This window comes from Pyrus communis, chromosome 9, assembly GCF_963583255.1.
Source record: "Pyrus communis chromosome 9, drPyrComm1.1, whole genome shotgun sequence".
Taxonomy (NCBI): domain Eukaryota; kingdom Viridiplantae; phylum Streptophyta; class Magnoliopsida; order Rosales; family Rosaceae; genus Pyrus; species Pyrus communis.
In genome coordinates, this window is record NC_084811.1 from 4,219,999 (window position 1) to 4,247,523 (window position 27,525).

At 38.0% G+C, this 27,525-nt stretch overlaps 5 protein-coding genes and 1 pseudogene across 5 annotated transcripts; 4 read left to right on the forward strand and 2 right to left on the reverse strand.

The window, feature by feature from the left end:
* LOC137745539 (putative F-box protein At1g46984) lies at nucleotides 1-1,281 on the reverse strand. Its single transcript, XM_068485499.1, has one exon. The coding sequence runs from the start codon at nucleotides 1,279-1,281 to the stop codon at nucleotides 1-3; it is 1,281 nt and encodes a 426-aa protein (XP_068341600.1).
* A 9,054-nt stretch (nucleotides 1,282-10,335) lies between these two features.
* On the forward strand, nucleotides 10,336-11,435 carry LOC137745775 (protein LURP-one-related 8-like). The gene is made up of 2 exons (XM_068485786.1): nucleotides 10,336-10,706; nucleotides 10,827-11,435. The coding sequence occupies exons 1-2, from the start codon at nucleotides 10,437-10,439 to the stop codon at nucleotides 11,217-11,219; spliced, it is 663 nt and encodes a 220-aa protein (XP_068341887.1). The 5' UTR covers nucleotides 10,336-10,436; the 3' UTR covers nucleotides 11,220-11,435.
* A 3,621-nt stretch (nucleotides 11,436-15,056) lies between these two features.
* Nucleotides 15,057-19,553, forward strand: LOC137745867 (2,3-bisphosphoglycerate-independent phosphoglycerate mutase). The gene is made up of 10 exons (XM_068485902.1): nucleotides 15,057-15,208; nucleotides 15,394-15,577; nucleotides 15,718-15,845; nucleotides 16,062-16,212; nucleotides 16,323-16,526; nucleotides 17,368-17,792; nucleotides 18,177-18,369; nucleotides 18,455-18,550; nucleotides 18,723-18,878; nucleotides 19,075-19,553. Exons 2-10 carry the CDS (start codon nucleotides 15,416-15,418, stop codon nucleotides 19,237-19,239), a joined length of 1,680 nt encoding a protein of 559 aa, XP_068342003.1. The 5' UTR covers nucleotides 15,057-15,208; nucleotides 15,394-15,415; the 3' UTR covers nucleotides 19,240-19,553.
* Nucleotides 19,554-20,191: 638 nt separating this feature from the next.
* Nucleotides 20,192-22,015, forward strand: LOC137745966 (cell division control protein 2 homolog C). The gene is made up of 4 exons (XM_068485999.1): nucleotides 20,192-20,924; nucleotides 21,038-21,107; nucleotides 21,221-21,359; nucleotides 21,705-22,015. The coding sequence occupies exons 1-4, from the start codon at nucleotides 20,312-20,314 to the stop codon at nucleotides 21,795-21,797; spliced, it is 915 nt and encodes a 304-aa protein (XP_068342100.1). The 5' UTR covers nucleotides 20,192-20,311; the 3' UTR covers nucleotides 21,798-22,015.
* A 2,141-nt stretch (nucleotides 22,016-24,156) lies between these two features.
* Nucleotides 24,157-25,923, forward strand: LOC137746266 (serine/threonine-protein phosphatase PP1-like). The gene is made up of 3 exons (XM_068486340.1): nucleotides 24,157-24,357; nucleotides 24,524-25,083; nucleotides 25,511-25,923. Exons 1-3 carry the CDS (start codon nucleotides 24,189-24,191, stop codon nucleotides 25,685-25,687), a joined length of 906 nt encoding a protein of 301 aa, XP_068342441.1. The 5' UTR covers nucleotides 24,157-24,188; the 3' UTR covers nucleotides 25,688-25,923.
* Nucleotides 25,924-26,195: 272 nt separating this feature from the next.
* On the reverse strand, nucleotides 26,196-27,499 carry LOC137745540 (uncharacterized; annotated as a pseudogene).
* Between the last annotated feature and the right edge of the window lie 26 nt (nucleotides 27,500-27,525).

The following is a 27,525-nucleotide window of genomic DNA, read 5'->3' on the forward strand; positions in this document are numbered from 1 at the left end:
TCAAAGTCCATTTGAACTCGCCGGATTCCAAATATTATTAACACCGAACAACATTTGTTCTTGGTCAATCACATTGCCATAGTGTTTGAGGGAAATCAGGCCCGGAGTACAACTGTGAATACTAGGCACAATATTCACCACTGGGCTTCTAGGACGACGATATAACACTGGATAGGTCACATCTTTGATGGAATCACATCTTAAATCGAAAAACAACGCATTTCGGCGAGAATCTAAGAAAAAAATGCCATGCTCCCACTGACCACAACCAGCAATCCTCGAATAATCCTCAAGTGTACGACCATGAACCAGAAGATCTATGGTGTGTTCACGCGTCCACTCTTTTCTTTCATAGTTTTTCAGCATCCATATCTCAACCTGCGTACCTGTGATGGCCATAAATGCCATACATCCGCTCAGAATAAATAGGTGCATATTCCGCGTTGATTGAATAGGATGTGGAGTGCAATAGAACTCCTCTTTCTTGAAGTCGAAAGAAATTATACAACTTTCTGTTTTACTTGAGAATTCGTCGACCAGATGAATCAACCAATGCATGTCTCCATTTGCAGATAATAAGCTTGTTGATGTACTTAAAAGATAAGGAGGAACTGAGGGTATCTTCCGCCACGAGCTTGTGCCCAAGACAAGAACTTGGGCCTCCATATTGTTTTGGGTATTTACAGCAACACGAATAATTTTATGGGTGCTGGTTAAATGATCAAATCCCATACCATACACACCATAGCGTTCTTTGGGATCTTGGACGTCAATCATTGGTAGTGGCAGAACTTCTCCCTTAAAAGGATCAAATAAGACAGCGTACGGGCTTCCATACTTCGATAAGTTCTCAACGGTGAAGAAAAACAAGTTGCAGAAAACAAATTGTCGATTGCTCCAAGGATTGACCGTGAGTCCAATCTCTGAGACAACTGCACGTTTGCTCTTTTCCAAAGAGGAGTTGCCATCGTATTCGAATAATTGTACAGCCGCAAAAGAAGTCACGCCGATGTTATTAATAAGTATAAGTTGAGGTACTTCAGCAACAGCATTGGTAGCAGTAAGTAACTGCGTGTGAAGTGTAACGAAAGACTGGTCGTCAACTATGTTCTTCAAGATCTTGGATAAACGTCGAATGCGATAAAGTGACTTTACAGGTAATCTCGTAAGGATATTGACGAGGATGTCTAAAGGTAAGTCAGTTAAGTTGGTGTGTTTCCGGCATCGTCTCAGTCTAAACTTCTTCAACCAAGCAATATTGGCTCTCATGATTTGCAACATCTCCAGTCTTACAGAGTCGAATATCTTTGTGTTTCTCCTCACTTACACACACACACACACGTATATGTATAGGGATATTTTGGATTAGCCTTCTCCTTTTGCATGCTAATTGGCACTGGAATTGAGTAACAGGAAAGATATAGTTGAACGAAGAGAAACAAAATCTGTTTTCTAAAAGGAAGGAAAAGATTTGACCAACAAAAAAAGGAAAGAAAAGAAACTAAATAAAATAGTTAAGTTCTTTATTTTCTTTGTGTTGGTCTCTTTTGTTCCTTCTTTCTTTTTCCGTTTTTTATTTATTTATTTATTTATTTATTTTTTTTTTTTTTTTTTTGGCTTCGGCCTGGCCAGAAACATAAGGGAAGTGATTCCGCATAATCATTTTTTCTCCTTACACATTCCGTGCATTTCTGATCTTCAAATTGAAAAATCAAAGAATAATCAATGTATATAAATAAATAGAAATGTATAATCAAGTGCAACGAAGTTTACCAACTATCCATAGTTCAGAAAAACAAAATAATGTCTTTTAAATTCGAGAGTTGTTATTAGTATTCTGTCATCCACTTTGACTTTCGTTCTTTACTTTTTACGTTAGAGAAGAGCGTAAGATGACAATTGGTTCATTAACCAAGTCAAATCCTTTTCTTGATTCATGCAATGATCTTAAATCTGGATGTCTGGCTCAATATATGTCTTAATGTCATTGGCATGCATTTGATCATTGTTTTCTAAATTTGTTTGTTTGGAACTTGGAAATAGTCAGCCACTGTTGGTGACACAATTCCCCCTGCGAGTGTGGTGAACATTTGTCAGTTTCAAAGTGTCTTTCGATACCCTAACGAAGGCATCAGGCTCTTTAAATAGATGATTGTGATTTTAGGAGTGCCACTGTTGACTTATACCAATAAAAATGTTGAGTTACATTGTTATTTGAATGAAAAGTTGCACCACAAGTAAAACTAAGCTTCTAATCAATGGAATGTGTCATGGATGGGTTATAATCCATGTTAGATCCTTTTCTATGGATTGTTTGTAAAAGCAACTTAAATATTTTTTAATGTATGCCAAATAATAACCACAAACTGACCAACTCTTGGATCGAACCAGTTTGTAGTTTTTATACTAGTTTGATCACAAAAATGCATTAAAAGTTGTATGAAAGTGAAACAACATAATGGAAATGATGTTAAATACTTAGTAAATATCCAACTACAGAATAAGAACTTGAAAGAAATACAAATTACAAGGGATCGGGCAAACTTTTTTTTGCAGTTGAGCAAGTTGTTGATAGCTAAATATAAACTGCAGAAGTGCTTTAAATGAACTTTTCTTAAAGAAAATATATACTACAGAGAATGTAGTAGAACTAAAACATAAATACAAGTACAAAGATGCTTTATTAAAAGGGGATTGGAAAGAAAAGTTCATTTAAAGCCTCTTAAGATGTAAGACATTTTTTAGTCTCTTAAGATGTAAGAGTCGGAAAGAAACTTTTTAGTTGTAAGAGTTGAGTGTAACTTCTCTTTTGTCTTACTGTTGCCTGGTATAGAACTAAGATTCCTTCTAGTTTAAGTCTCCATCTCAAATAATTCTCTCTTCTCCCAATTGTTGATGTGATATTAGACAAGGGATAAGAATTTACATCTCAACTTGAGCTTTTTACTTCGATAAAACTACCAAAATGCCATGACAAAGTACTTTTTCTCTGTAAAAACTAACAAGGTAATTTTTTTTTTCGGAGAACAACTAGGTTAACTAAACTATAGCGACAAAGATTGTCTGCCCTCCCGTTTCTGATGCTTTTTGTTTGTGTGATCACGGTTAAGCCAAGTCAATATTTTATATTATTATTATTTATTTTTAACTTATTATGTTTATAAAAAAATAATATAAAATATTAACATAACTTAACCGTAATCACATAAAATAGAAGGGCACGGAAGCACATTGAAAATGAAAGGGCTGACAATCCTTGTCCAAACTATAGAGCGTGATTAACGCTCGCAATGCAACGTGGAAAGCACTTTTGAAACCTCTTAGACCTGTTCACCGTGCATTTCTAATAAAAATAAATACTCACATAGAATTTGAGCGAAATAAAGGCAGTTGGGCCTTGGACATGCCTAACTTTATTTTAAGTCCAAATAGCCACGACAAATATTAAGAGCGTTAATTTTCACATTTTCATTTTTTCTTTATGAACTTCTTTTTGAGTTTTCGTTCTTTGATTCTCTTTTGATTTATTTAATTTTGTCTAAGAGATAGAAATGCATGTGGAAAAAAAAGGAGTTCAAAAATCGCTTCTTAAAAGCATTTTCCCAATGCCAAGATTTGGATTGTAGGAAGAGAGTTTTCACACAGCTGATTTTTGAAGGTAGTAGGGATCAATAAAAATTAAAGCTCAAAATGTTACAGTTGGTTTTCTATGTTTTGTGTTCATACTTCCACCTAATAAGTACATAATACTTGTCTGTGTGCGTGTGGCCGCGCGTATATATATATTTCTATGTGTCTAAGGGCACCTTTGTGCTCGAAGCCTTGCTGCAGATGTCGACAGGGGGTGTTTAAGAGCTTATTAGTTGTTTTGCAGATGGCAGTATTGCTTGGGATTGGAATAATTAGGAAAAGTCGACGTCATATCATTTCTCATCCAGGACAAACCGACAAAGGACTGAAGTGACTGAATCTAAACTGGCTCTCTCATCCTCTACGCGTAACGGACTAATTAGTCCAGCAGTCCTTCTCAGCGCATGCAGATCTGATGCTGTCTTACTTTAAAATTTGACTCAAACCCTTAGACCCGTCTCCACCGGATCATTGTGCGTTGTAGTTTTGACTGCTGCACGTTGCTGTTCGAGTACGCTGGACCTTTTGGACCATATGAAACATGCGCGGCCGCAAGTCTAAAGCTAACACACGTTTATTTCTCGATACTAGACTTCATGCATGCTCTCACGAGCGCGGAGAAGATATTTTTTGAATCACAGCATACTACGCACGACTTACATGTTTTAAATATATTTATATGCGTAAATTGACAAAAGAAAAGTTAAATATTTGAAGTAAATAGATCATGCTAGAAGAAACCCCTCATAAACCAATTAAAGCAGCTGAATTCACATAATAAAATCGGTCTCTATTGAATTTATATTAAGAATAGAGAAAATAATATTTAATAAACAACCGATTGAATCACATTATTGCTAGCTCATTGTGAGACTAAGCTCATCCCCTTTCCCCTTAGTGTAGATAATATCGTTTGTTCAAAAAAAAAAAATTTTATTTGACAACAAAAGACATTTTTTATAACCGGTATAATAAGCCTCTTAAGATGTTTTCAATGTGTTTAAAAATATAGTATTTTTGAAGTTTTTTATTTGAGAAGCATTTTTGTCCAATTTTTTTGGGTGAAGTTTGTAAACCTAAAAAACACTGTTCATTGGGCCCTGGCTTTATATATAAAGAAGATTATCATCCTGTCGGTCTGATATTTTCTCTTGATGGTTCATCTTCTACAGTTTTACATTTGGGTTAGCACATGAAATGTGTATAAATAGTAAGTATAACCTTGGGATTACACTTCTTGTTACAAAAATAATACGGTAAATGTTATTGCACACATTTTTTACCTCTTACACACATCTCTCAATTTTATATCAAATGAATTGATTTAGAAAATCTAATGAATTGTGCATTTGACAATGAGTCATGCTAGGAAAACTAAATTTGTAAGCACAATTTGCAAACTAAATGATGTGTCACCAACTGGAATGAGCATGTACATTTGTCAACGCTTAAGTTATAATCAAATCATCAACTTCTATGTCATTTAGTTTACAAAATTTTGTTTATAATTTAGTCTCCCTAGCATTATTCATTGACAATTAAGTATAATCTTGGAGCTATTGTTTTTTGTGTTGTTTGTATGATCCAAGATATAGAGAACCTCGTAGTTATGAGATAGTCTCTGTGCATTTATGATATGTGACAATTGAATTTGAATATATGGATGTCCATCCATTGGTATGGAGATCTAGGGTTAGGACATGGTAGGAGTGGCAAATTCGAACACAAGTAACGTAGTTTAAATTGTAATAGTTTGTACTAAAAAAACTAACAATGTTCAATAATCTAATGAGTTGTTAGCATGAATACCAGTTATTTTAATTTTATCGTTGTGCTAGAGGATGATTGTTAGCACTAAAATATTCACTCTTTCATTTCCATTTATTTGATTAGCGAGGAGCGCATGCGACTTAGTGTCAATGGTAGCTCCCAGTTATATCATTCGGTGCAACAATGAACATGTTGATTGACATATAAAAGGGTAAATCATAACACAAACCATTGCCAACCCTAGGCTAGGCATTCTCTTTAATTGCTTTTTGTAAAGAGAAAATCGACCTCTGACCTAATTTGATATATTTGATATGACCATATTTCCTCATTCACCTTCACTACTTGAACACATCCAAAGGTTTAATTGAACTTTTTTAATTCAACTTTATGTACAAACATATTTCTACTTCGGTAGGTCATGATTCTCGTACTCCTAATTATCTTGATGAATTCTTTCTTTTTCTCTTGCTTGTTAATTTTTCTTTGATTTAATCTATTTCAAAGCTAGAGCGGAAAAAGTGTAGGAGAAAAACGAAAGAGTATAGAAATCACTTACCCTTATACTTGTGCCACAAACATGTCATAGAAACAAAGGAATATGGATCACGTATACAAGTCGACCCTGGTCCAAGTGCAGAAAGCATATAAGCAAAAGGGCAATCAAGAAAAGGTAGATTTTTGTGATATAAACACAAGGCTATCGATCGTTGAGAGGTTGATTCATGTTTTGGAATGGAATTAAAGAATCGATTTCATATTTTTGGGATCGGAATTTTATCATTGATTCATGGTGTTATTTGGTAAGAATAGTTGGTGGCAGTGGAGGAATTGGAATTCGAATTGGGGTCCTTTCACTCGAAGGCCCCAAGCCTCCCACCACCACACACACCATACAAATGCGCATGTCCTTTTCAGCGTGATCATGCTTTCCTCTGTTTCCACCTCCTTATTTGTATCAATTTCAATCCCTTTTATGCATTCTATCCATATCATCATGTAAATACATTTTTTAGCAGTGCATTTTCGCTCACCATCTTATTTATTATCGTTAACGTTGAATGAGTTTAAATTTTTGAACTTTATGTCTATCCGCTACACAGACTTCAAAATTTCAACTCATACTACAAAAAAAAAAGGTCATTACCGATGAAGATTTTCCGACGGCACAAAGAAACCGTCATAAAAAGCACTTTTGCAACCATAAAATATGGATCATTGGTAACATGGCACGAAACAAAATTTTATTACCGATGCACATAATGTCCTCGAAAAAAATTTCAAGTTTCGTCGGAAATGCAATTTTGTTTGGCTGGAAGACTTGAGGCTAGTTGTACTAACGACGAATAAAATTCTTATAAAAAATAGAACGGTTATTTCCACAGGTTTACTTATTTTGATTTTAGCATCGCTATTACTTAAAGGTGATGAACAAAGATATTCCCTTTTTGCAGCGATCAGTGAAAATTCCATTAAAATCTTCACCAAACTTGCTAATTGGTACAATGCCCAACCCCAGCCAGCTACCCATGATTCTAAACACGGTTTCTAACTTTCTACTGTGTGGAATATTGATGGGCAGTCCCCACAGCCATGTGTTCTTGTCTTCTGGTGTTGGAAATGGAATCCAGTGATAATTCATCGGACGGGCTCTTCAAAATGTGTTGTTGTTTCATGTGAAATGATATTGTAGCGATATTTCATGAAAATGACGCGCAATTTTAATGAATATTTTTTGTTTTTCATTATTTTTTGTGACAATATTTTAAGCAAGTTACACATAGTATTAGGGTTGGGCTATGCTTAAATCACACATAGTATTGGATATTTTAAGTAAATCAGAGAGAGAGAATGGAATCCAGTGATAATTCATTGGTTGGGGTCTTCAAAATGTGAAGTTGTTGTTTCATGCAATGAAATGACATTGTAGTGATATTTCATGAAAATATCAAGCAATTCTAATGGATATTCTTTGTTTTTCATTAATTATTGTTTTGCGATATTTTAAGCAAATTACATACAGCATCAGGGTCGGGGCTATGCTTAAATCACACATAATATCGGATATTTTAAGCAAATGAGAGAGAGAGAGAGAGAACGGGGTCGATGTGTTTAAATGGCCCTATTGACTATGCCCTCTGGTTTACTAATCTTGTTCAATGTTCATTCTCGACTCTTGACCCCTAAGGATTGTAGGGCATGATAGTTGGAGGTTGTGAGGTTATAAGTTTCTTTAGGTAATTATCGTGTCTCTTGATAAACTTCTGACATCGTCACTGATCATATATTGATATTTAGGAATCATAATGATGTCGGTTAGGTTTTAGTACTCTATTTCTTTTTGAAAATAGTCGTTTATCCTACTTTTTTAGTAGTTAAAATGCATAACATATGTAATTAAGTTTAGATACTGTCACAAAAACAATGCTATTGTAGATACGTTTCTATCTAATTGTTGGGACCTATTTTAGTTATCATCCTACGTATGACCTTTATATATCCCAGCTAAGCTAATAGCTAGCAGATGGTTTCAATACTTGTTAGGTCACCTTTTTAGGAATTAGGAAGAGTTTTGGTGTAGGTCTACATATCTCTTGCATGGGGCCATGGGCAGCCCCCGGTCTTTGTTTAAATGAATTCAATGTTTTGTGAGATTGGTTGGGAAAAAAACTGGTGAGATATCCCATTGCATGCCGTCTTCTTTTATTTTTGAAAAAAGGGATCTGTTGGTGGCTTGGTTAGGACAATTCATCTTTTCAAGAGTTGAGAAAATTTACAGAGGCATTTCAGCATTCTCTAGCCACCATCGTGTGATTCACTAGCGCCGGAAATCAAATTCAAGATATGCCGTATGAAATACAGATGTAAAATTTGTTCCTAATCACTGGACCAACCGACAGTGGTTCCATAACTTCCATTGCATACAGTCTTGAATTGCATGGGATTATTAAAAAATTTATAAGACGGCCAACAACGACATAGAAGGCGCAGTAATAGTATAAATTATATAGCTTACCACTCTCTTTTATCATCACAATGGTAAATATATAACTTAATTTCTACTTGCTCGGTTGCTCCAACAGCAAACAAAAATATTGCCTAATAGATTAGGAAAACTTGCATGTTGTAGGAAAAAATGTTAACTAACGTCAGTTTTTGTGTGACTACTTGGTAGTTCGAATTACTAAAGACAAACCCAATAAAATGAGATCAAATAACGAAATCTCATACTTTTGTAAGATTTGTCCTACGAATGATATGGTCAGAGTATTTTAAGTTTATCTCAGATACATGTAAAGTTACGAAGAAAGACATGAAAATAAATTGTAGATGCAATCATGCAAGAAAGAAAGAAGTCATTTGAAACTAGAGAGATTTTTCCATGTGCCGGGAACACAGTGCGATACGCTAAATATTATAATAAAATTGGTTGGATATTTGAAAATATAAATTTTAACTATTTATATTATAATACTTGATATACTGAACCCGAATTTCTAATACACTAATATTTTCTTCTAGAATCATTAGAGTTTAATTTTCCTTTTTCTTATAATTTTTGGGGACCATGGCATTGGGGAAATGGATGCCCAATTAAAATGGGAATAAGCCAATCTAGCTATGGCATACGCAAAAGTTTGTCTATTGAATCTCTTGATTTTTCAATTATATCTTGTTCAAATAAATAAATAATTTATTCGACAGAAAAAGTCAGAGGTCTTCCATTACTTAATTGGGTAAGGGAGCCTGCACAAACCGCCCCATCCAATAGCATCCCTATCTTCCACAAAATAAGTAAAAAAATAGCATCCTTATCACTTTGATTAAACTAATTAAAAATATAGGTTTAAATCTGATGAATAGCGAATTCAATATCAAATTAGATTACTGATTATGTGATTTAGCTGAACTTTCCCTCTTATTAGTATAAATATATATCATTGAACTCCAAAAAAAATTAAAACTAATTATTTGCATGATTAAGAGAATTAAAGATGATAAATTAAGAAATAACTATGAATAGGCATGATGATTTCTTGCACAACTTATTAACGCAACACGAAATGGCACAAAAATAATAAGTTCATGGTCAACCCATTAGTAAGTCGGATTGTTATTGGGTGACCTATTAAGAATTTGATAAAATAAGGTGTATGACATGAAACAACATAAATATGATCCATTTTTTAGGGCTGAACATTAAGCCTGTCAATTTCTTGCATGGCCCGTTATCCGAACACAAAACAACATGACTTCTCAATGAATCAGATAATTATCGAGTGACCTATTAAAAACTTATTAATATAATAAGTTTGAAACTAAACAACTCGTTAATACGACAATTATAACATAAAAACAACACGACCGTTGTTAGGTCTAGGAAGTATAGAAATATCTCCGGCCCTCCGGAGAACAAACGGACAGGTGTCCCTCCTTTCCACCACAAACTGGTCGAAATCCAGACAAATATATTATTTTTATTTACCAAAACTTATAAAATGAAGTAATTGCAATAATTTTACATTGGCTTAGAAGTAAGGATTAGGCCTCCACTGACCAAATTAGACAAGTATATAATAAAAATTTATTCCTTATCAATTTTCATCGGACGGTAGAAAGACAATAGATCAGCCACCTTTCTCATCCCATCCCTTCATTTTTACTATTTTATATTTTTAATGCTTTTTTTTTTGTTTTTTCTCCTGTCTGGTTCATAAAGTTTGTGACGTCACACCTCGGTGGCGCACTCGTGGTAAGACTTTTTAACCCAAAACGACGGTGCTTTAATGGTTGGGTGCTCATCCTGCGAGTTCAACGCTTATGATACGCTCATTTAATTTGCACCACTCAAATTTCTCACCACACCCACCACAACCTGTTAACCCCACCCCCCGAATCTACTTTGCTGGGTGTACATATATATAAATCCTCACTTGTTCTTCAACATACTCACACAACCACCCCAAAAAACAAAAACAAAAAATTACCTTTCTTCTGCTACTACTTGCAGCTTTCATATTTCTGGAAGGTCAGGGATGACAAAGGTGTACCCAAACAGTGCTAATGCCAATATTGTCCCCGCCTACGAGCCTCAGAGGCTCAACAGTAGTTCCGGCTCCGACAACGAAGCCGCGACGGTCCTCACGGTGTGGAAGAAGTCTTTGCTGTTGAACTGCAATGGGTTCACAGTGTTCGACTCCAAGGGGAATCTGGTCTTTAGGGTTGATAATTACTTGGCCGGCCATAAGGGCGAGATCGTCCTCATGGACGCCGCCGGCAAGCCTCTCCTCACCATCCGTCGCAAGGTATATATACTCGCAATTATAACGTTACGGGCGACAGTAAATTAGTGTTACGTACATTTTGCTGGTTTTCTTTGTTTGGTTGCTGATGGTTGTGCATAATTTTTGTACGTGTTATATCAGCGGCTGAGCTTGGGAGACAACTGGGTGGTGTACGACGGAGAAACCACGGAGAATCCGCGGTTCTGCGCGACCAAGCACGTGAACATCCTCAAGAACAAGTGCTTGGCGCACGTGACCTCCGCCAACAGCCGCAAGGGTAGTGACGCGTCGAAAAATTACGACAACAAGAACGCGGTATTTTATCAGATGGAAGGGTCATACGCGCAGCGGTGCTGCGCGGTGTACGACAGCAAGAGGAGGAGGGTGGCGGAGATCAAGAGGAAGGAGGCGGTGGGCGGAGTGGCGTTGGGAGTCGACGTCTTCCGCCTCATCGTGCAGCCCGATATGGACACGTCGGTGGCCATGTCCCTCGTCATCTTGCTTGACCAGATGTACGGGACGTCGAGGCGGTAAAAGATAAAAAAATTTCTAACTTCGTCACCCACCTTTTTCCCCTTGGTGGATTCACATCCCCTCCTCCTCCATAAATTCTCCGTTCAAAATCTCTTTTTTTTTGGTTTTTGTTTTGGGTCTGAATCTGTCATCTCGTCGATCTCTTGTTGTCTCTCCAAAATTCCCACGACGCTTATCGTTTTTTCCCTTCCTTATTTCCCTTTTTTTTTTTTTTTTTTTTTTTAATTCCAAAAAAATCCATGAAGCTTTGTTTTTTCCTTTTATATAAAAAACCAAGCTTCTTAAGTGGGGATGTAAATACGATTTAGAGACAACAAAGTTTTATCGTACGCAGATTTATATTTTAGTTCTAAAGAATTTCAGCAAAAATATGTGTAAGTTTGAAAAGTTGATACCATGAATAAATTTTTACAGCAATTATCTTTTTGCTGTTTTCGATTGAAATTAAGTTGATTCTGGTATATGTATTGTTAATGAGTTTCTGTTTTAGCTTGTATACATTGAAGTTTAATCGAGTTCGAATCACTCTCTTCTTATATTCGAGTAATTTAGACTATTGCTTAAAACCTTAGATATATAAATAATGAACTCGCACTCTTAATTCTATACAATTTTGTTATAAAATTCACTTATTATAGATGCATAGTGCTATTCACAAATTCATTTTTACCTCTCACACACCCTTGTTAATTTTTTTCACTAATATAAATAATGAACTCGCACTCTTAATTCTATACAATTTTGTTTATAAAATTCACTTATTATAGATGCATAGTGTTATTTACACATTCATTTTTACCTCTTACACACCCTTGTTAATTTTTTCCATTGATCTTCTTCAATTCATTCGATATAGCGGCTAAAAATTGAGAGAAATGTGTGAGAAATAAAAATAAGTGTGCAGATAATACTACCCTATTGATGGACTAGTGATTAAATACTAGAACAAGTCATGTCTTGAATTGTTAATACATCAACATCAATTGTGCAATAGCATTTCTAGAAGACTCTTCACAATTGGCTCTTCAAACACAACTTGGCTTTAAAAACCAAAATTTCTTTCCTTTTACCCTAAAAGTTATATAGTGAAAAATTGCGAAGAAGTAAGGTTATCTGCAAAATCAAATATGAATTTACAGTGGACTCGAGAGATATATAGTCCATTTTTTTATGCATTGAAGATAAATGACTCGTACTTAAAAGTTAAAAGTTATATTTAACTGTAACTTTTCATGTGCATCAGAGATAGTTTAAAGAGAGTATCCAGCCAAGAAATCAATTCAATTGAATAATATAAAGTCGCTCTATTAAGAGCATCTCCAACTCAAGAAACAAATTTTAGTCTTCAAATAGTACTTTGTTTTCAACTATTAAGCAATGTAAAGGGTAATATTGATTAGTATTTACATTGCAAGAGACTCTTCAAACTCGATTAGTTTATAAAATTTCAATTCGTTATGATAATTATTCCTTTCTGTTCTTCCAATGAGCACAACGTTTTATTTTTGATGAAGAAAATTGAGTTTAATACTAAGAAAGTATTGACCAAACTCTTGTGTTAGAACAGTTATTGGTTGAAGTGGCTCACCAAATCAAAGCATTTAAAAGCCTTTGAAGAAGCCATCGGAGAGTTTGATTTGATGACCTCCTTTAAGAGTTTGACGGAGGACATGATATTGACGTTGTTCACCTAATTGGGTTAAGGAACGGCTTTGACAAGCCTAGTTGTCAGCAGACAGTGCCTAGTCCAGGCGGGGGCTTAGGCCTTATATATATATAAATAATTTTAATCAAGTTTTTATATAACATTTAATAAATATTTATATATACTTAAAAAATATATATAATTATATTAGGATACATAAATTGGAAAATAGAATGATATATAGATTATAAGTATTAGGACCCATGATGCAGAACAAGCATATAATAAGAGTCATCTAAATATTCAACAAGTCTCTTACAATTTATTAAAAAAGTAAAATGCAAAATAAAAGTCATCTATTTCCTGTCGAAAACAAGAGTTGTAATGTAGATGCTCTTTCTTAATTTTCAAACGCTTAAAAATTAATCAAGACAATATAGTGACCCGCTAGGCAAAAATTTTTAGAACAGTGTGATTAAGAGTAAAATCAAAGATCCATAAGAGGAGAGAAAGGGAAACGATTATGGAAGCCGTGACATGATTATTTACCAAAAGCCAGATTGGGCCTTGAGGCAGTATCCTTGGGTCCCCAAATTGAAGCGCCTATTGGATTTAGGGCCCATATAAGTCCCGAGAAGAAACGGCTCGTTGAAACCGTAAATAAAGGACTTGAGCCCAAGCAAAACCACAATTCATTGTCATGTCAAATGCCGAAGAGATGACTGAATGATTCACAAGATTAGGGAAGCTTTTCCCCGGTTGTCTAATAACCTGTGGCGTTGTGTTACATTCAAAGTCCAACAAGTTTCGAGTTTAGTTGGTATCGTTTTGCTCATTAACTACGGAAAAGTTTTTGACCAAAAACGGAGAAATCGAGAATTCTTTGCAGACGAAGAGATGTCAAAGGGGCTTCTTACTTCCAAAACGAATCTTTGGGGGTGTGCACTTAAGTCCCATACAAGCCCAATATTAAATTGACTTGTGTGGAGGAAGCTAGACTATGATGCAAACGACTCAATCAAGTGGTCGTCTGGCCTCACACATAAAACACCATGCACACTTCCTCAATACCTCTATTGTATTTGGTGGCGATTAGAATGAAAAATCTCTCCTAGGCATACTTATAGTGTTGTACCAATTCTTTTTCGTCCGATTGGCTTTTGTTTTGACATCATAAGCTTTTGTTTTAGAAGAAATAATCGCTTTGCAAGTGCAGAATTCTAGTTTCAATTATGTCCCTTGGGTTTCTAATGGTGTTGCACACTGTGTTGCCAGATTTGGCCTTAGTATTCATGATAGTTTGGCTTGATTTGAAGACCCTCCCGACATTATCCAAGACGTCTTCTTCCAAGACTTCTCATATTTGAGTTGACGATTCATTAATAGTCTAGTTCTCTATTCAAATGATATCACTAGATGGATACGTCCCCTTGAAGGTTATATGAGTTACATTCTTATATAAAATATGCACGCATGCCCTTTTCTAGTGCTTTGACTCTTTTACTAAAATGTAATTCAATGACCTCAACATTATTGAAACATGAAGTATATTTGTTAAGTAGTTGAAAAACTTAAATTAAGTACAACAAGAGCATGAAGTAGGCACACACAAGGGTCAATTGTCTATACAAAGTTAGACGCATGCACCAACACATCACAAAGTCGAACTAGAAACATCTCGCTACTCACAATTAAAAGGAGTAAGTTCAGCATTTATACTTCATTTGTTGTATGATTTTAGTGTGTCAAAAATACGATTCTGGTACACCAAGTATCATAATACAATTGATTTAATTTTTTTTAAAGTATCTAACCCATTGTATTATTACACTTAGGGTATCAAGCTGTATTTCCGGCATACTGAAAAATATCTCTAATTTCAGGATATTTTCACTAATGAGGTACATAATTGGAACAAAATTAGATGCTTCTCGAATATTCGGTTAATAATTTAACCGAACTTTCTTTCTCCCAACGCTAAAACGCCAAAACGGTAGGTGGGTATCGGTCGCCGCTTTGCTAAAGCTGTCACGTGCATTACCCCGCCGCTGGTTTTCGACTCACGTGGATTCCGCTGCACCAATGGTCGCGACTTTTCAATCCTACGCGCAACCTGTAGCGCCAAGATTAATTAGATCACCTTACAGCCATGGACCGCAAACCACCGAGTCAAATACCGCAGGGCTTTACCCCCACGCCAAGGGGTAACCAAGAAAGGCAAAAAATACTAGAAAAAATCTACGGCGTCAGATTCGCTGTTAAAGTCCCGTTATATATACCAACCGTAGGAGAAGCATAGCATTCCATTTACTTCTCGCTCTCTTCAGCTCTTCTCTTCCACAAGGTTCCATATTTTTCATAATTTCCAAGTTTTTTATTTAATTAAATTTGTTTTTAATTAATTATTCGAGTGCGATTTGTTTGTATTATTAGTGATAATAATTTGAGAGTGATTTGTTTGTAGTGTTGTGATATAAAATTGATTGGTGGATTGGGTTTTGATTGAATTTTGATTGGTGTTCGGATCAGAAAAATCGAAAAAAAAGGAAAAATGGGGAGCTCAGGAATCGACTGGAAGTTACCGGATCACCCTAAGTTGCCGAAGGGGAAGGTGATCGGACTCATCGTTTTGGATGGGTGGGGCGAGGCCAACGCCGACCAGTACAACTGCATCCATGTCGCCGAGACCCCCGTTATGGATTCTCTCAAGAAGGTGATTTTCGTGAATTTTCAGATCCGGTTTTTGGAATTTCGATTGCCCTGTTCGTTTACATCTCAGATTTTTGTTGTTAGATTTGTTTTTCGATGCGTATTGATTGTGTATGTGTGTGGTGTGGTGTGTTATGGATATAGGGTGCTCCTGAAAGATGGAGGTTAGTGAGAGCTCACGGAACTGCCGTGGGACTTCCCACAGAAGATGATATGGGCAACAGTGAAGTGGGTCACAATGCTCTCGGTGCCGGGCGTATTTTTGCCCAGGGGTGAGTTTTGGGCTCCCTTCAATTTGTTTTGCTTACTTTATGTTAATTATGATGTTTGTTTGTGGTTTTCGTTTTGTTTGTCGATGCTTTGATTCAAAATATCGGATTCGTTGAGCAATTGTGGTTTGTTTTTAGTGAATATAGTGCTGAACTTGTTGTCGATGCTTTGAATATCGGATTTGTTGATCAATTGTGGTTTGTTTGTAATGAATATAGTGCTAAGCTTGTCGACGCTGCACTTGCTTCCGGGAAAATGTTTGAGGGAGAAGGTTTTAAGTACATTAAGGAATCCTTTGCGACTAACACATTGCATCTCATTGGTTTAATGAGTGACGGTGGAGTCCATTCTCGGCTCGATCAACTGCTAGTGAGTTTTCGAAGCACTAGGCTGTTTTTCCTTTGTTTGGATTTGGTTTACTTTCTTTCATATTTTTTCCTATTTTGTCTTATATTTTTTTTTTCTCTCTCTTGGTGTAGTTGTTGCTTAAAGGAGCTAGTGAGCAAGGTGCTAAAAGGATCCGTGTGCATGTTCTCACTGATGGACGTGATGTTCTCGATGGTTCAAGTGTGGGATTTGCAGAAATCCTTGAAAATGACCTTGCGAAATTGCGTGAGAAAGGTGTGGATGCACAGGTTGCATCTGGTGGTGGTCGTATGTATGTCACCATGGATCGTTATGAGGTATTGATTGAAGCGAACTCTTTAGGTCTTTCTGTATGCATGATTGGGTCCAATATCTCTTTTGTATTTTGGACTGGTATGTGTATATTGCATATAACAGTTTGTTTGGAAAATGCTAGGGAGACCATATTTTGTAAACCAAATGATGTGGCGGTTGACGGTTGTTCCATGTTTAATAATTTAGAGGAAGAATCCTATTATCAACTGCTACAATATATGGTCGAAAAAGATGGTCTCTCTAGCATCGCCCCAGTTTGTTTAAAGTATACTCCTTGCTACGAATCTTTTTGCACGTATCGCATGGATATAACATTATATCATTAGTTGGGATGTGTGGATAATCTCTATTAACAAAGTGTTTTGAATCTGATGTTCTGCATATTGCTGGCCTTCTTCTTATGTCTTGAGAAGGGTTTATTAAAGTTTCCATTCGCTTATTTCATTATGGGGTAATGCTAGGGAGACTAAATGTGTAGACTAAATTTTGGAAACTAAAGGACATGGAAGTTGATGATTGATTTATTACTTAAGCGTGGATAAACGTGCTCATTCCTATTGGTGACACATCATTTAGTTTACAAATTGAGTTTCCAAATTTAGTCTCACTAGCATTACCCTTTATTATGTGTTCCCAGAATTACCGTAGTTTTTTTTAGTAAATGTTGAAATGTACTAGTTGTTTCCATGCTGAGAACCAGCATGATATATTCATCAGTATGGTGAAAATACTTTTCTGAATTGTTGCTTTGGAACTATGAAGAAAGTTTAAGATTGGTCTGTTCAAGATTATGGTCTATTAATTAAACGTATTAATTCTAATGGATAATTGGCTATTATGCAGAATGACTGGAGTGTTGTAAAGCGAGGATGGGATGCCCAAGTTCTTGGTGAAGCTCCCTATAAATTTAAGAATGTAGTTGAAGCTATCAAGACATTGAGAGCGGAACCAAACGCCAATGACCAGTACCTACCTCCTTTTGTTATTGTTGACGACAGTGGAAAGCCTGTTGGCCCAATTGTGGATGGTGATGCTGTTGTTACATTCAACTTCCGAGCTGACCGTATGGTTATGCTTGCCAAGGCGCTTGAGTATGCAGATTTTGACAAGTTTGATCGGGTTAGAGTCCCTAAAATTCGTTATGCTGGTATGCTTCAGTATGATGGTGAGCTGAAGCTTCCAAGCAAATACCTTGTAGAACCCCCAGAGATTGATAGAACATCTGGTGAATATCTTACATACAACGGTGTCCGTACTTTTGCCTGCAGGTTTGTTTTTCTCACCAAGTTAATTATCTGTGTATCTGTCAAGTGCTAGGATTGTGTTTTCTCCAAATGACAACAAATTTCTTTAGGATTTCTCCCCATTCCACATAAAGGTGTCGGTTTTCGTCATTTTTGTTGGGATAAATGTAATTTTCACTTTGTGTTGGGGAAACCCAGATATGAGTTGGAACTAGGAAGAAGCAATCAGTGTTTCTTTTTGTCGTTGTTCTTTGTTCAAAATTGTTTTTGACTCAATGCCATATCTGGGGTTGGGGAGAGTGATTGATTTTAACCAATTTGCTCATTTCAGAATATTCTTTTTGTGGTCGAATTTGAGGCCTTCTACTCATGACTTTTTTCTTTCCTTCCAAATCTTTGCATGTATAGTGAGACTGTTAAATTTGGCCATGTCACTTTCTTCTGGAATGGGAATCGCTCTGGGTATTTTAACGATAAAATGGAGGAGTATGTGGAAATTCCAAGTGATAGTGGAATCACATTCAACGTCCAGCCAAAAATGAAGGCAGTTGAGATTGCTGAAAGGGCGAGGGATGCTATTCTTAGTGGAAAGTTTGAGCAGGTAATGAAAAGACCAACTATTGATATCTAAGAATCTCTATTATCCAAAGAAAATATTTCAGATTGGATATTTTTCTTTTGTTCAGGTACGTGTTAACCTACCAAACTCAGATATGGTCGGGCACACTGGCGACATTGCGGCCACAGTTGTAGCTTGCAAGGCTGCTGATGAAGCTGTCAAGGTACGGTAGCTATAGGTTGACGTAAGAGTTTGAAGTCAAATTTGATATAAAAAAAACCCTGTGCTTGTTGTGTCCCAAATTCTCGTCTCTTGAACTGTCTTACCTTGCATTTCCCCTCACGTATTGAGAGTTACACGTCTTCTTACTGAGATGGTCTTGTCTACATGCACAGATAATTTTTGATGCAATCGAGAAAGCTGGTGGAATTTATGTCGTCACTGCAGATCATGGTAACGCTGAGGATATGGTGAAGAGAAACAAGACTGGGCAACCTCTTCTTGACAAGAATGGAAACATTCAAATTCTTACTTCCCATACTCTACAGCCAGTAAGTACTCTCAAATTCATTCCGGAAAATTTATAACAAATGAATAATTAATGGACGTCGGGCCTGTAGCCGAGCAAATGTTTTTCACTTTGTCATTGGCCGGGCCGCAGTTGGTTTACCATGGATTCATAGTATACAACATTGTCGACTTCCACAGGTTTTCAGTCATTGATTGTTTTGGTTTTTCTTTGTGAAGGTTCCGATTGCAATTGGAGGTCCTGGACTTGCACCCGGAGTTCGCTTCCGCAAGGATCTTCCTAGCGGTGGGCTGGCCAATGTTGCTGCAACCGTGATGAACCTGCACGGGTTCCAGGCTCCTAGCGACTACGAGCCATCCCTCATCGAAGTTGTTGATAACTAGGAAGGCAGCAGCAGCGCAAAGAAGAGAACTCCGTCTAGTATTTCCTAATTTTGACTTGGGTTTCCGAACGCCATGGAAAGAGGCTTGTCGATTACAGTTTGTTGTTTTATTAAATAAGTTCGAACAATGTCCGCTCGCAGCAGCTTCCGGACCGGATCATTTTCTCAGGAGAATGACAGAACAAGAAAGATCAAAAACTGGAATTTTTGCTATTTTTATGCTCTTATCGATTACCGTTTAGGTTTTGTTGTCTTGAAATATCGGTTTATGAAGAACGATGTTTTTCGGATTGAAGGTTTAAATCTCAGTTTATAGTTTTTCGTCTTCCTTAATTGATATAACAATTGTCGTTCACTTCCGACAAAGCCGAAGAACTTACATAACGTGGGAATGTCACTATATAATTTGGCGTGGGTTTTGCTAATCGAACTTACGTTCCAACAATCGTCATTCCCTTTCATATTTGGTCGACTATGGAAGTCATTTCTTTTGTGATCAGAGTAGAACTTCCATGACGCGGGAATGTCACCGTATAATTTGGATCGAGTGTTGATAATCAATTTGAATTCTTGTTTTTCACTTACTTTATTTGATCAACTCTGAAAGTGATTTTGTCTTTTTGTGGAAGTGGAATAAATCACCGCTGGCATGTCATCTTTCATATTTAAGTGAAATCAAAGTATTTCATAACGTGAAAATATTACTATATAATTTGGCACGAGTTTTGATAAATTTAAATTCTAATTTTTCACATTCTTTATTTGATTGACTCTGAACGTAATTATTTGTTTTTATTAGAATAAATCACCGCTATCATATCATTTTTCATAAGCAAGCGAATTCAAATTTCTAACGACACAAACCAATTAAAAAAAAAACGCTACGGTGGGACACGTGGCCCTCTCTCCTTTCCGTTCCGTTGGAGTCGTCCCCCTACGCTCCCTTCCGCCTCGTTTAAATTTAAAAATCCAAACTCCCCAACAGAACGAGCGGACGGTTTTCGATCCAGAAAACAAGAGGGAGAACCAGAAATTCAAATTTCTAGGGTTTCCGATTTCCCGATCTGTCAGAAATGGAGAAGTACGAGAAGCTTGAGAAGGTCGGCGAAGGCACGTACGGAAAGGTCTACAAGGCGAAGGACAAAGCCACCGGCCAATTGGTGGCGCTGAAGAAGACGCGCCTCGAGATGGACGAGGAGGGCGTGCCACCCACCGCCCTCCGCGAGGTCTCGCTCCTCCAGATGCTTTCTCAGTCGCTCTACATCGTCCGATTGCTCTGTGTCGAGCATGTAGACAGCAAGGAGGGGAAGCCCGTCCTGTACCTGGTGTTCGAGTACTTGGACACCGATCTCAAGAAATTCATCGATTCGCACCGGAAGGGGCCGAATCCGCGGCCGATGCCACCGTCGCTGGTGCAGAGCTTTATGTACCAACTGTGCAAGGGGGTGGCGCACTGTCACTCCCATGGCGTCCTCCACCGCGATCTGAAGCCCCAGAATCTGCTGCTTGACAAGGAAAGGGGGATTCTGAAGATTGCTGATCTCGGACTTGGCCGCGCCTTCACTGTGCCTCTCAAGAGCTACACGCATGAGATTGTTACTCTCTGGTATAGAGCGCCGGAGGTTCTGCTCGGGTCGGCTCACTACTCCACCGGCGTTGATATGTGGTCTGTCGGATGCATCTTCGGTACTCCTTTCTTACACTCCTAATTTCTTCAATATCGTATTGAAATATCTTCAATTGGTTGATTAATTGTTCAATTCAATTGATTGTGTTATTATTTGGGTCTTGAATTGCAGCCGAGATGGCGAGGAGGCAGGCTCTGTTTCCGGGAGATTCTGAGTTCCAGCAGCTGCTTCACATTTTCAGGTATTTGTGTTATGTTTCCTCTCCTTTTTCTGCGCATTTCGGTTCAAATTTAATTTTTGGGACTATGAAGAAGGAAAAGATAAAATCTTGCTAGTGTTTTACTATATGTGTAGGCTGCTAGGAACACCATCTGACAAGCAGTGGCCAGGAGTTTCTTCTCTGCGAGATTGGCATGTGTATCCGCAGTGGGAGCCTCAGAACTTGGCTCGTGCTGTTCCTGCTCTGGGGCCTGAAGGAGTTGACCTCCTAGCCGTAAGTTTTCTTCGCTTCGATTAACTTATCGCTTAGAAACCAACGATGGGTTTACTCTTCTCAACAGCATTTTTCAATCCCATAACTGTTTTGTTTGATATTCATATATTCCTTCGAAGAATTTGGCATTTCGCAACGTTACACACAATGGAACGATGCATAAGAATCAAATTACTTGTATGATGATCTACCTATCTGTTTGCCAGCAATTTCTCTGTTTGTTATCTTCATTTCTCAACATCGATTAGAAACCTTGGAGTTCGAATCAACTTGTAGCTTTGTTGTGTCATTGGTTGTCTGCTCCATATGCTCAGTCTAATACTGTCTTGCTTTTGGACTATGCAGAAAATGCTTAAGTACGATCCAGCTGAGCGAATTTCGGCCAAAGCCGCCCTTGACCACCCCTATTTCGACACCCTCGATAAGTCTCAGTTCTGAGGTTTCACCATGAACACAAAGATGATATGAAGTGCTTTCAACCGTTGTCCGGGAAAGTCAGCCGTCATCATCTTGGTGATTCAAAATTATCCTATGATGCTTGCAGCTATGTAAATCACATTACGGTTACCTTGTTAGACAAATCATCGTCGTTTTAAGTATCGTATTTGGGTGTTAATCAATTAAAATTTGCAACCGTGGTTGACGATAGCGAAGATATAAAGATCGAAATTTACTGTTTCTGAATCTCTTGATGTTGCATGCTTGTTTAAATAGCCGTAGGTACTCATCGTTTATCGATTTAAGAATCGTTTTTGAGCGACCACGAGCGATGACGTGTCGAAGTGAAAGTTCTTGGGATTATTGAATGTTAATCTGTGCATGAGCCTATGCAAACAAGGTTAAGAGCAACTCCACCGTGGTGGATTGCTGGGGACAGGGCAGTGAAAAGGGCCCGAGGCCCTGTGGATTCGCTCCAGCATGAAGGAGCCCGAGTGGAGGTGGAGGCCTGAGCTCCGGGCCTGTGAAGAATTGCTAGCCTGAGAGCCCGAGTGGATGTGACGCTAGGGTTGACGTCAGCCCGGCATCAGGCCCTTTTTTTATTTTTTTTCTGTCAGGCGCGTGCACCCCACTAGTTTTTGTAGGCCGTGGTCAATGAGAACTTATAATCGAGGATTGAAAAACTAGAAAAATCATGGATGATTAGGAACTTTCAATGGCGGATCTAGGAAATTTTCACCGGGTGGGCTAACTTAAAATTTTAATCTTTATAAACAAAGAAACTTGAAACCGTATTTTTCAAAGTATGCTCTAGCTTAAGAAAATTTCACAAGGTGAGCCGAGAAATTTCATCATTAAACAAATACATGTTAAAATTCAAACAAATCCAAACTTGTACATGTACAAGAAGTGATGAGAAAAATGATGTAACAAAAAGAGATGGTTTGTAAATTGTATTATATAATTTTATATGGTTAAACCAAGAGAACTAAGATTAGTGACTAAATATATAATGGGTTACACTCGAAAATCAATAAAAATTACAGTAAAATTTTAATTTTTTACGGAAAGCTACCTGGGCTATAGCCCAGGGTAGCCCTTGACATGGCTACGCCATTGGGGACTTTGGTTTTTGTGTAACATCCCACATCGCTCAGGAGAGTGGATCCTGTAAGCCTTATATGTATATTCACATCCCTACCTAGTACGAGGCTTTTTGGGAGCTCACTAGCTTCGAGTTCCGTAGGAACTCTGAAGTTAAGCGAGAAGGGGGTTAGAGCAATCCCATGATGGGTGACCCACTAGGAAGTTGCTCGTGAGTTCCCAAAAACAAAACCATGAGGGCATAGTAGGGGCCCAAAGCGGACAATATCGTGCTACGGTGGAGTCGGGCCGGGGAAGTGGTCCCGCTCGGGCCGGGATGTGACAATTTGGTATCAGAGTCTAACCCTAGCCGTGGTGTGCCGACGAGGACGTCGGGCCAATAAGGGGGGTGGATTGTAAGATCCTACATCGCCCAGGGGAATGATCCTTGTATGTATATTCTCATCCCTACCTAGCACGAGGCCTTTTGGGAGCTCATTGGCTTCAGGATCCATAGGAACTTCGAAGTTAAGCGAGAAGGGAGCTAGAACAATCCCATGATGGGTGACCCACTGGGAAGTTGCTCGTGAGTTCCCAAAAAACAAAACCATGAGGGAGTGGTAAGCTCAAAGCAGACAATATCGTGCTATGGTGGTGGAGCGGATCTGGGAAGTGATCCGCTTCGGACCAGGATGTGACATTTTGACCTAAGAAAATTACTACTACGGGAAACATGGTTTACAGGGAAAAAAAAATTTAGCTGACCGTCACACTGGTTAACTAATCCATGTCTTATGTCTTAAGGGACGACAAATTTGATATTTCATAAACCTAGGGTGTGTATTAATAAATAGATATCGTCGATATCGTCACATGACAGTGTGATCTTCAAGCTAAAATTTTCTCCATATCGTACTGACTAAACAAAACAAGAAGGTAGTCAATCTGGTTACGATCTATCTCATTATCAATATCATTTACAGCCTAATTATCCCATTTTCCATGGAAGAACGGCCCATCCAAGTCGGGGAAAGGTTGTGGGGTGCTGATTTCTTGTTCTAATTGGTTGGCAACATTTGAACCTCTCCATAAAATTAAGGTTCATGTCACAACTCACAAACCCAAAAACAGAACAAGTCTCTTAATTCCTCTGACCAAATAACATAAAAAAATTCCACCAATTCTCTCTCTCTCTCTCTCTCTCTCTCTCTCTCTCTCTTTCCTCAAGATTATAAAAAAATTAATACATAATTAATTGTAGGATCAAATCATAAAACAAAAATAGTGAAGAAGATAGGGAAGTGGGGGATGGAAGGATTGGATGCGCTGATACAGAGACTGTTGGAAGGTAGGGTTCACAGAGGTAAGAGGATTCAGCTAACCGAATCCGAAATCCGACAACTTTGCATCACTGCCAAACAAGTCTTCCTCAGGCAGCCTAATCTTCTCGAATTGGAAGCCCCCATCAACGTTTGTGGTAATAAAAATGTTTATGATTCCGGCAGCTAGATTTTTCGATCTCGTTGCATTGTTTGTTTGTCGTTGATCTAGTAAAATGTAGACTTGGAATGCAAGCAATGAGATCATATTAAAGAGCCCTGCTATTTGTACCGCATTTACTTATCATATTTCGCGTTGTGCAGGTGATATACACGGGCAATATCCTGACCTCTTGCGATTATTTGAGTATGGAGGCTTCCCACCGGAAGCCAACTATGTATTCCTTGGAGACTACGTCGACAGAGGAAAACAAAGCACAGAGACAATATGCCTTCTCCTTGCATATAAAGTCAAATTTCCGGACAACTTTTTCCTCCTCCGAGGGAACCACGAATGCGCTTCCATCAACCGAATCTATGGATTCTACGATGAGTGTAAACGCCGCTTCAGCGTCCGGCTATGGAAGATCTTCACAGACTGCTTTAACTGTTTACCTGTGGCTGCAGTCATAGATGACAAGATCTTCTGCATGCATGGTGGCCTTTCTCCTGAATTGAACAGCTTGGAACAGCTCAGAGCGATTGAAAGGCCGGTTGACGTGCCGGATCAAGGGCTTTTGTGTGACCTACTTTGGTCGGATCCGGACAGGGACATTAAAGGGTGGGGTGAGAATGATAGGGGTGTTTCTTTTACCTTTGGGGCAGATAGGGTTGCAGAGTTCTTGATGAAACATGATATGGATCTCATATGCCGGGCTCACCAGGTCTCTATCTTTCCCTTTTTTATATTTTATAACGTTCCAAAGAGTAATTTTATCGTATCACCGGTTGTATACAATTATGTCTCAACATGTTTTAGATCACATAATAAGAGAGGTATGCCGCTTGATTGTATGCAACCGGTGATTGGAAAGAAGAACATCAAGTTTTCAAGCATTATTTTATGACGAGTCATGTTACGGAAATGATTTCCGCACTTCCTTTTCTCCTTCTGCAAACCCTTTTTTCTGTCAATTGAATCTCCTTTGATTTAATCAATTGAACGTGGGTAGAAAAGAAGAGGGGAATGCAGAGGTGAAAAAGAAAGTGTGGAAATCATTTCCTATGTACCACATCTACCGTCCACATTTGGTAAATGATCTTTGCCGCTGTCGCATTGAGGCTGAAGCCTTCCTTTTCCTTTGTTGACAGGTCGTAGAAGACGGATATGAGTTCTTTGCAGACCGGCAGTTGGTGACCATATTCTCGGCACCAAACTATTGTGGAGAGTTCAACAATGCAGGTGCATTGATGAGTGTCGATGCCAGTTTGCTTTGTTCATTTCAAATAGTGAAACCTTGGAGAGGGAAAGCTTTTCAGGTAGAATGATTCTAAAGCAACAGGGGAGCTCTGGAATTTGAATACAATTTACAGAAGTCAAATATGCATGCCAAAAGCACTTTTGCATATATTCCTGCAAGCAAAAGCATTAAAAAGCTGTCCGTGTATATAAAACCCTCATATACATGTAACTTTTCTGATATCTTGCTTACAATTTTTTTCCCGGATTTTGGCTGATCTTCTTTAAGCTCGGTTCATCCTTCTTCGAATAAAAAAAAATTATAACGAGTCTTCATGTGCTTCCGCTTCGAAGGAAAATGGAGTGATCAACCAGAGCTAAGCCAAGATCTTCGTTTGTAATTCAAGAAAATATGGATCAACAGCTTACAATGTTGTTTGATATATTCAGTTTGATCAGATAAATTCGAAGGTAACCAAGAGTATAGCAAGAAATTGAATGTTCAAAAGAGAATATACAATTAGCAAACTAATGAAATAGTAACATAAGCAACTTCTTCTAGCAAACTGGTGGAAAACTGGAGTCTTATCTTGCGCTTCAATAAAAATTATGCCAAATGTTGAAAAAGGGATTGCAACTCCGGTGATCTGCTTCTGCTTCATCTGGCTTCCCATAACGTTTTAGTGGAATCAAATTCCCATAATTTTTTAGGGAAAGCAAGCCGCTGGTATAACTAAAGATGCTCGTATGCACTCCCTTTTGGGATACCGGACATTCTACGGGATTTATGTTACCAGTTCTTAGATCCAAAAAGACTATAACGTTGCTGCTATTTCTGGAACGTTTGAAAAATATCCCATGCTCCCATTCGCCCCGAGTCCAAAATCTAAAACTTCTTATATATGGATACTCTGCATTATTAATCATTCTGGCCTTTATTCTGTGACCTAAAATCCAATCTTTTTCATCATAGTTTTTGAGCATCCATATCGTATGTCAAGATATCTATTTGATGAAGCATCAATGGCAGGGGACTTACGCGGCATGTTTCTTAAGGGGGATCAGGAATATTCCAACCGAACTCCTCTTTCTTGAAGTCGAATGACAAGATACTTATACAATGTCAAATATTTGCTTGAACTCCTCCAGTTGTTGCACGACGAATTAACCAGTGCATGTCTCCGTATGCAGATAAATTCTTATCCGTCAACTTACAGGGAGGAACTGAGAATATCTCTCTCCATGAACTTGTGCCCAACACATAAACATGAGCAAGGAAACAGTTGTACCCCGCATCTCCACAAACACGGACAATTTTGTGCGTACAAGTTGTGTTGTCAAATCCCATACCATACCGATATGCAGAGAACGCTGTTATTTTCAGATTTAGATGTTCTGGAATTTGGGTAATACAAGTTGGGAGCATTGCAGCTTCTCCCTTCAACAGATCTAACAACACGCACCGGCTACCATAGTTTCTGTCCTTGATGCAAACCAAGTTGCAGAAAACAAAATGTAGTTGGAAAGAAAGTTCGTACCACCAAGACAAAATCTCCGAGAAAATCCTCGTCATGGGTCTGCTGGTCATTTTCAAAGTATTGCCATCGTATTCGAATGATTGCATGGAAATTAGCTATTCGGTGTACTTTTTCCTGGACTGAGAAACAATCACAAGTTGAGGTACTTCAGCAGTGGGCGTTCGGAGTAACAAGAGAATTCATGTGTTGGTTAAGAAACAAGGGGCAGCTGACTATGTTTCGCAAGGGTTTCGTGACACATCCAACGGAACAAACTGATTTCGCCGGCTGCCTAGAGAAAATGTCGACTAGGTTATCTAGGTCCATCAAGTTTGTTTTCCTGGTGCTGCAGCGTCTCATCCTTTTAGTTCCCGGCATCTCCATTAGTCCTACTCAATCAAACAAAATAA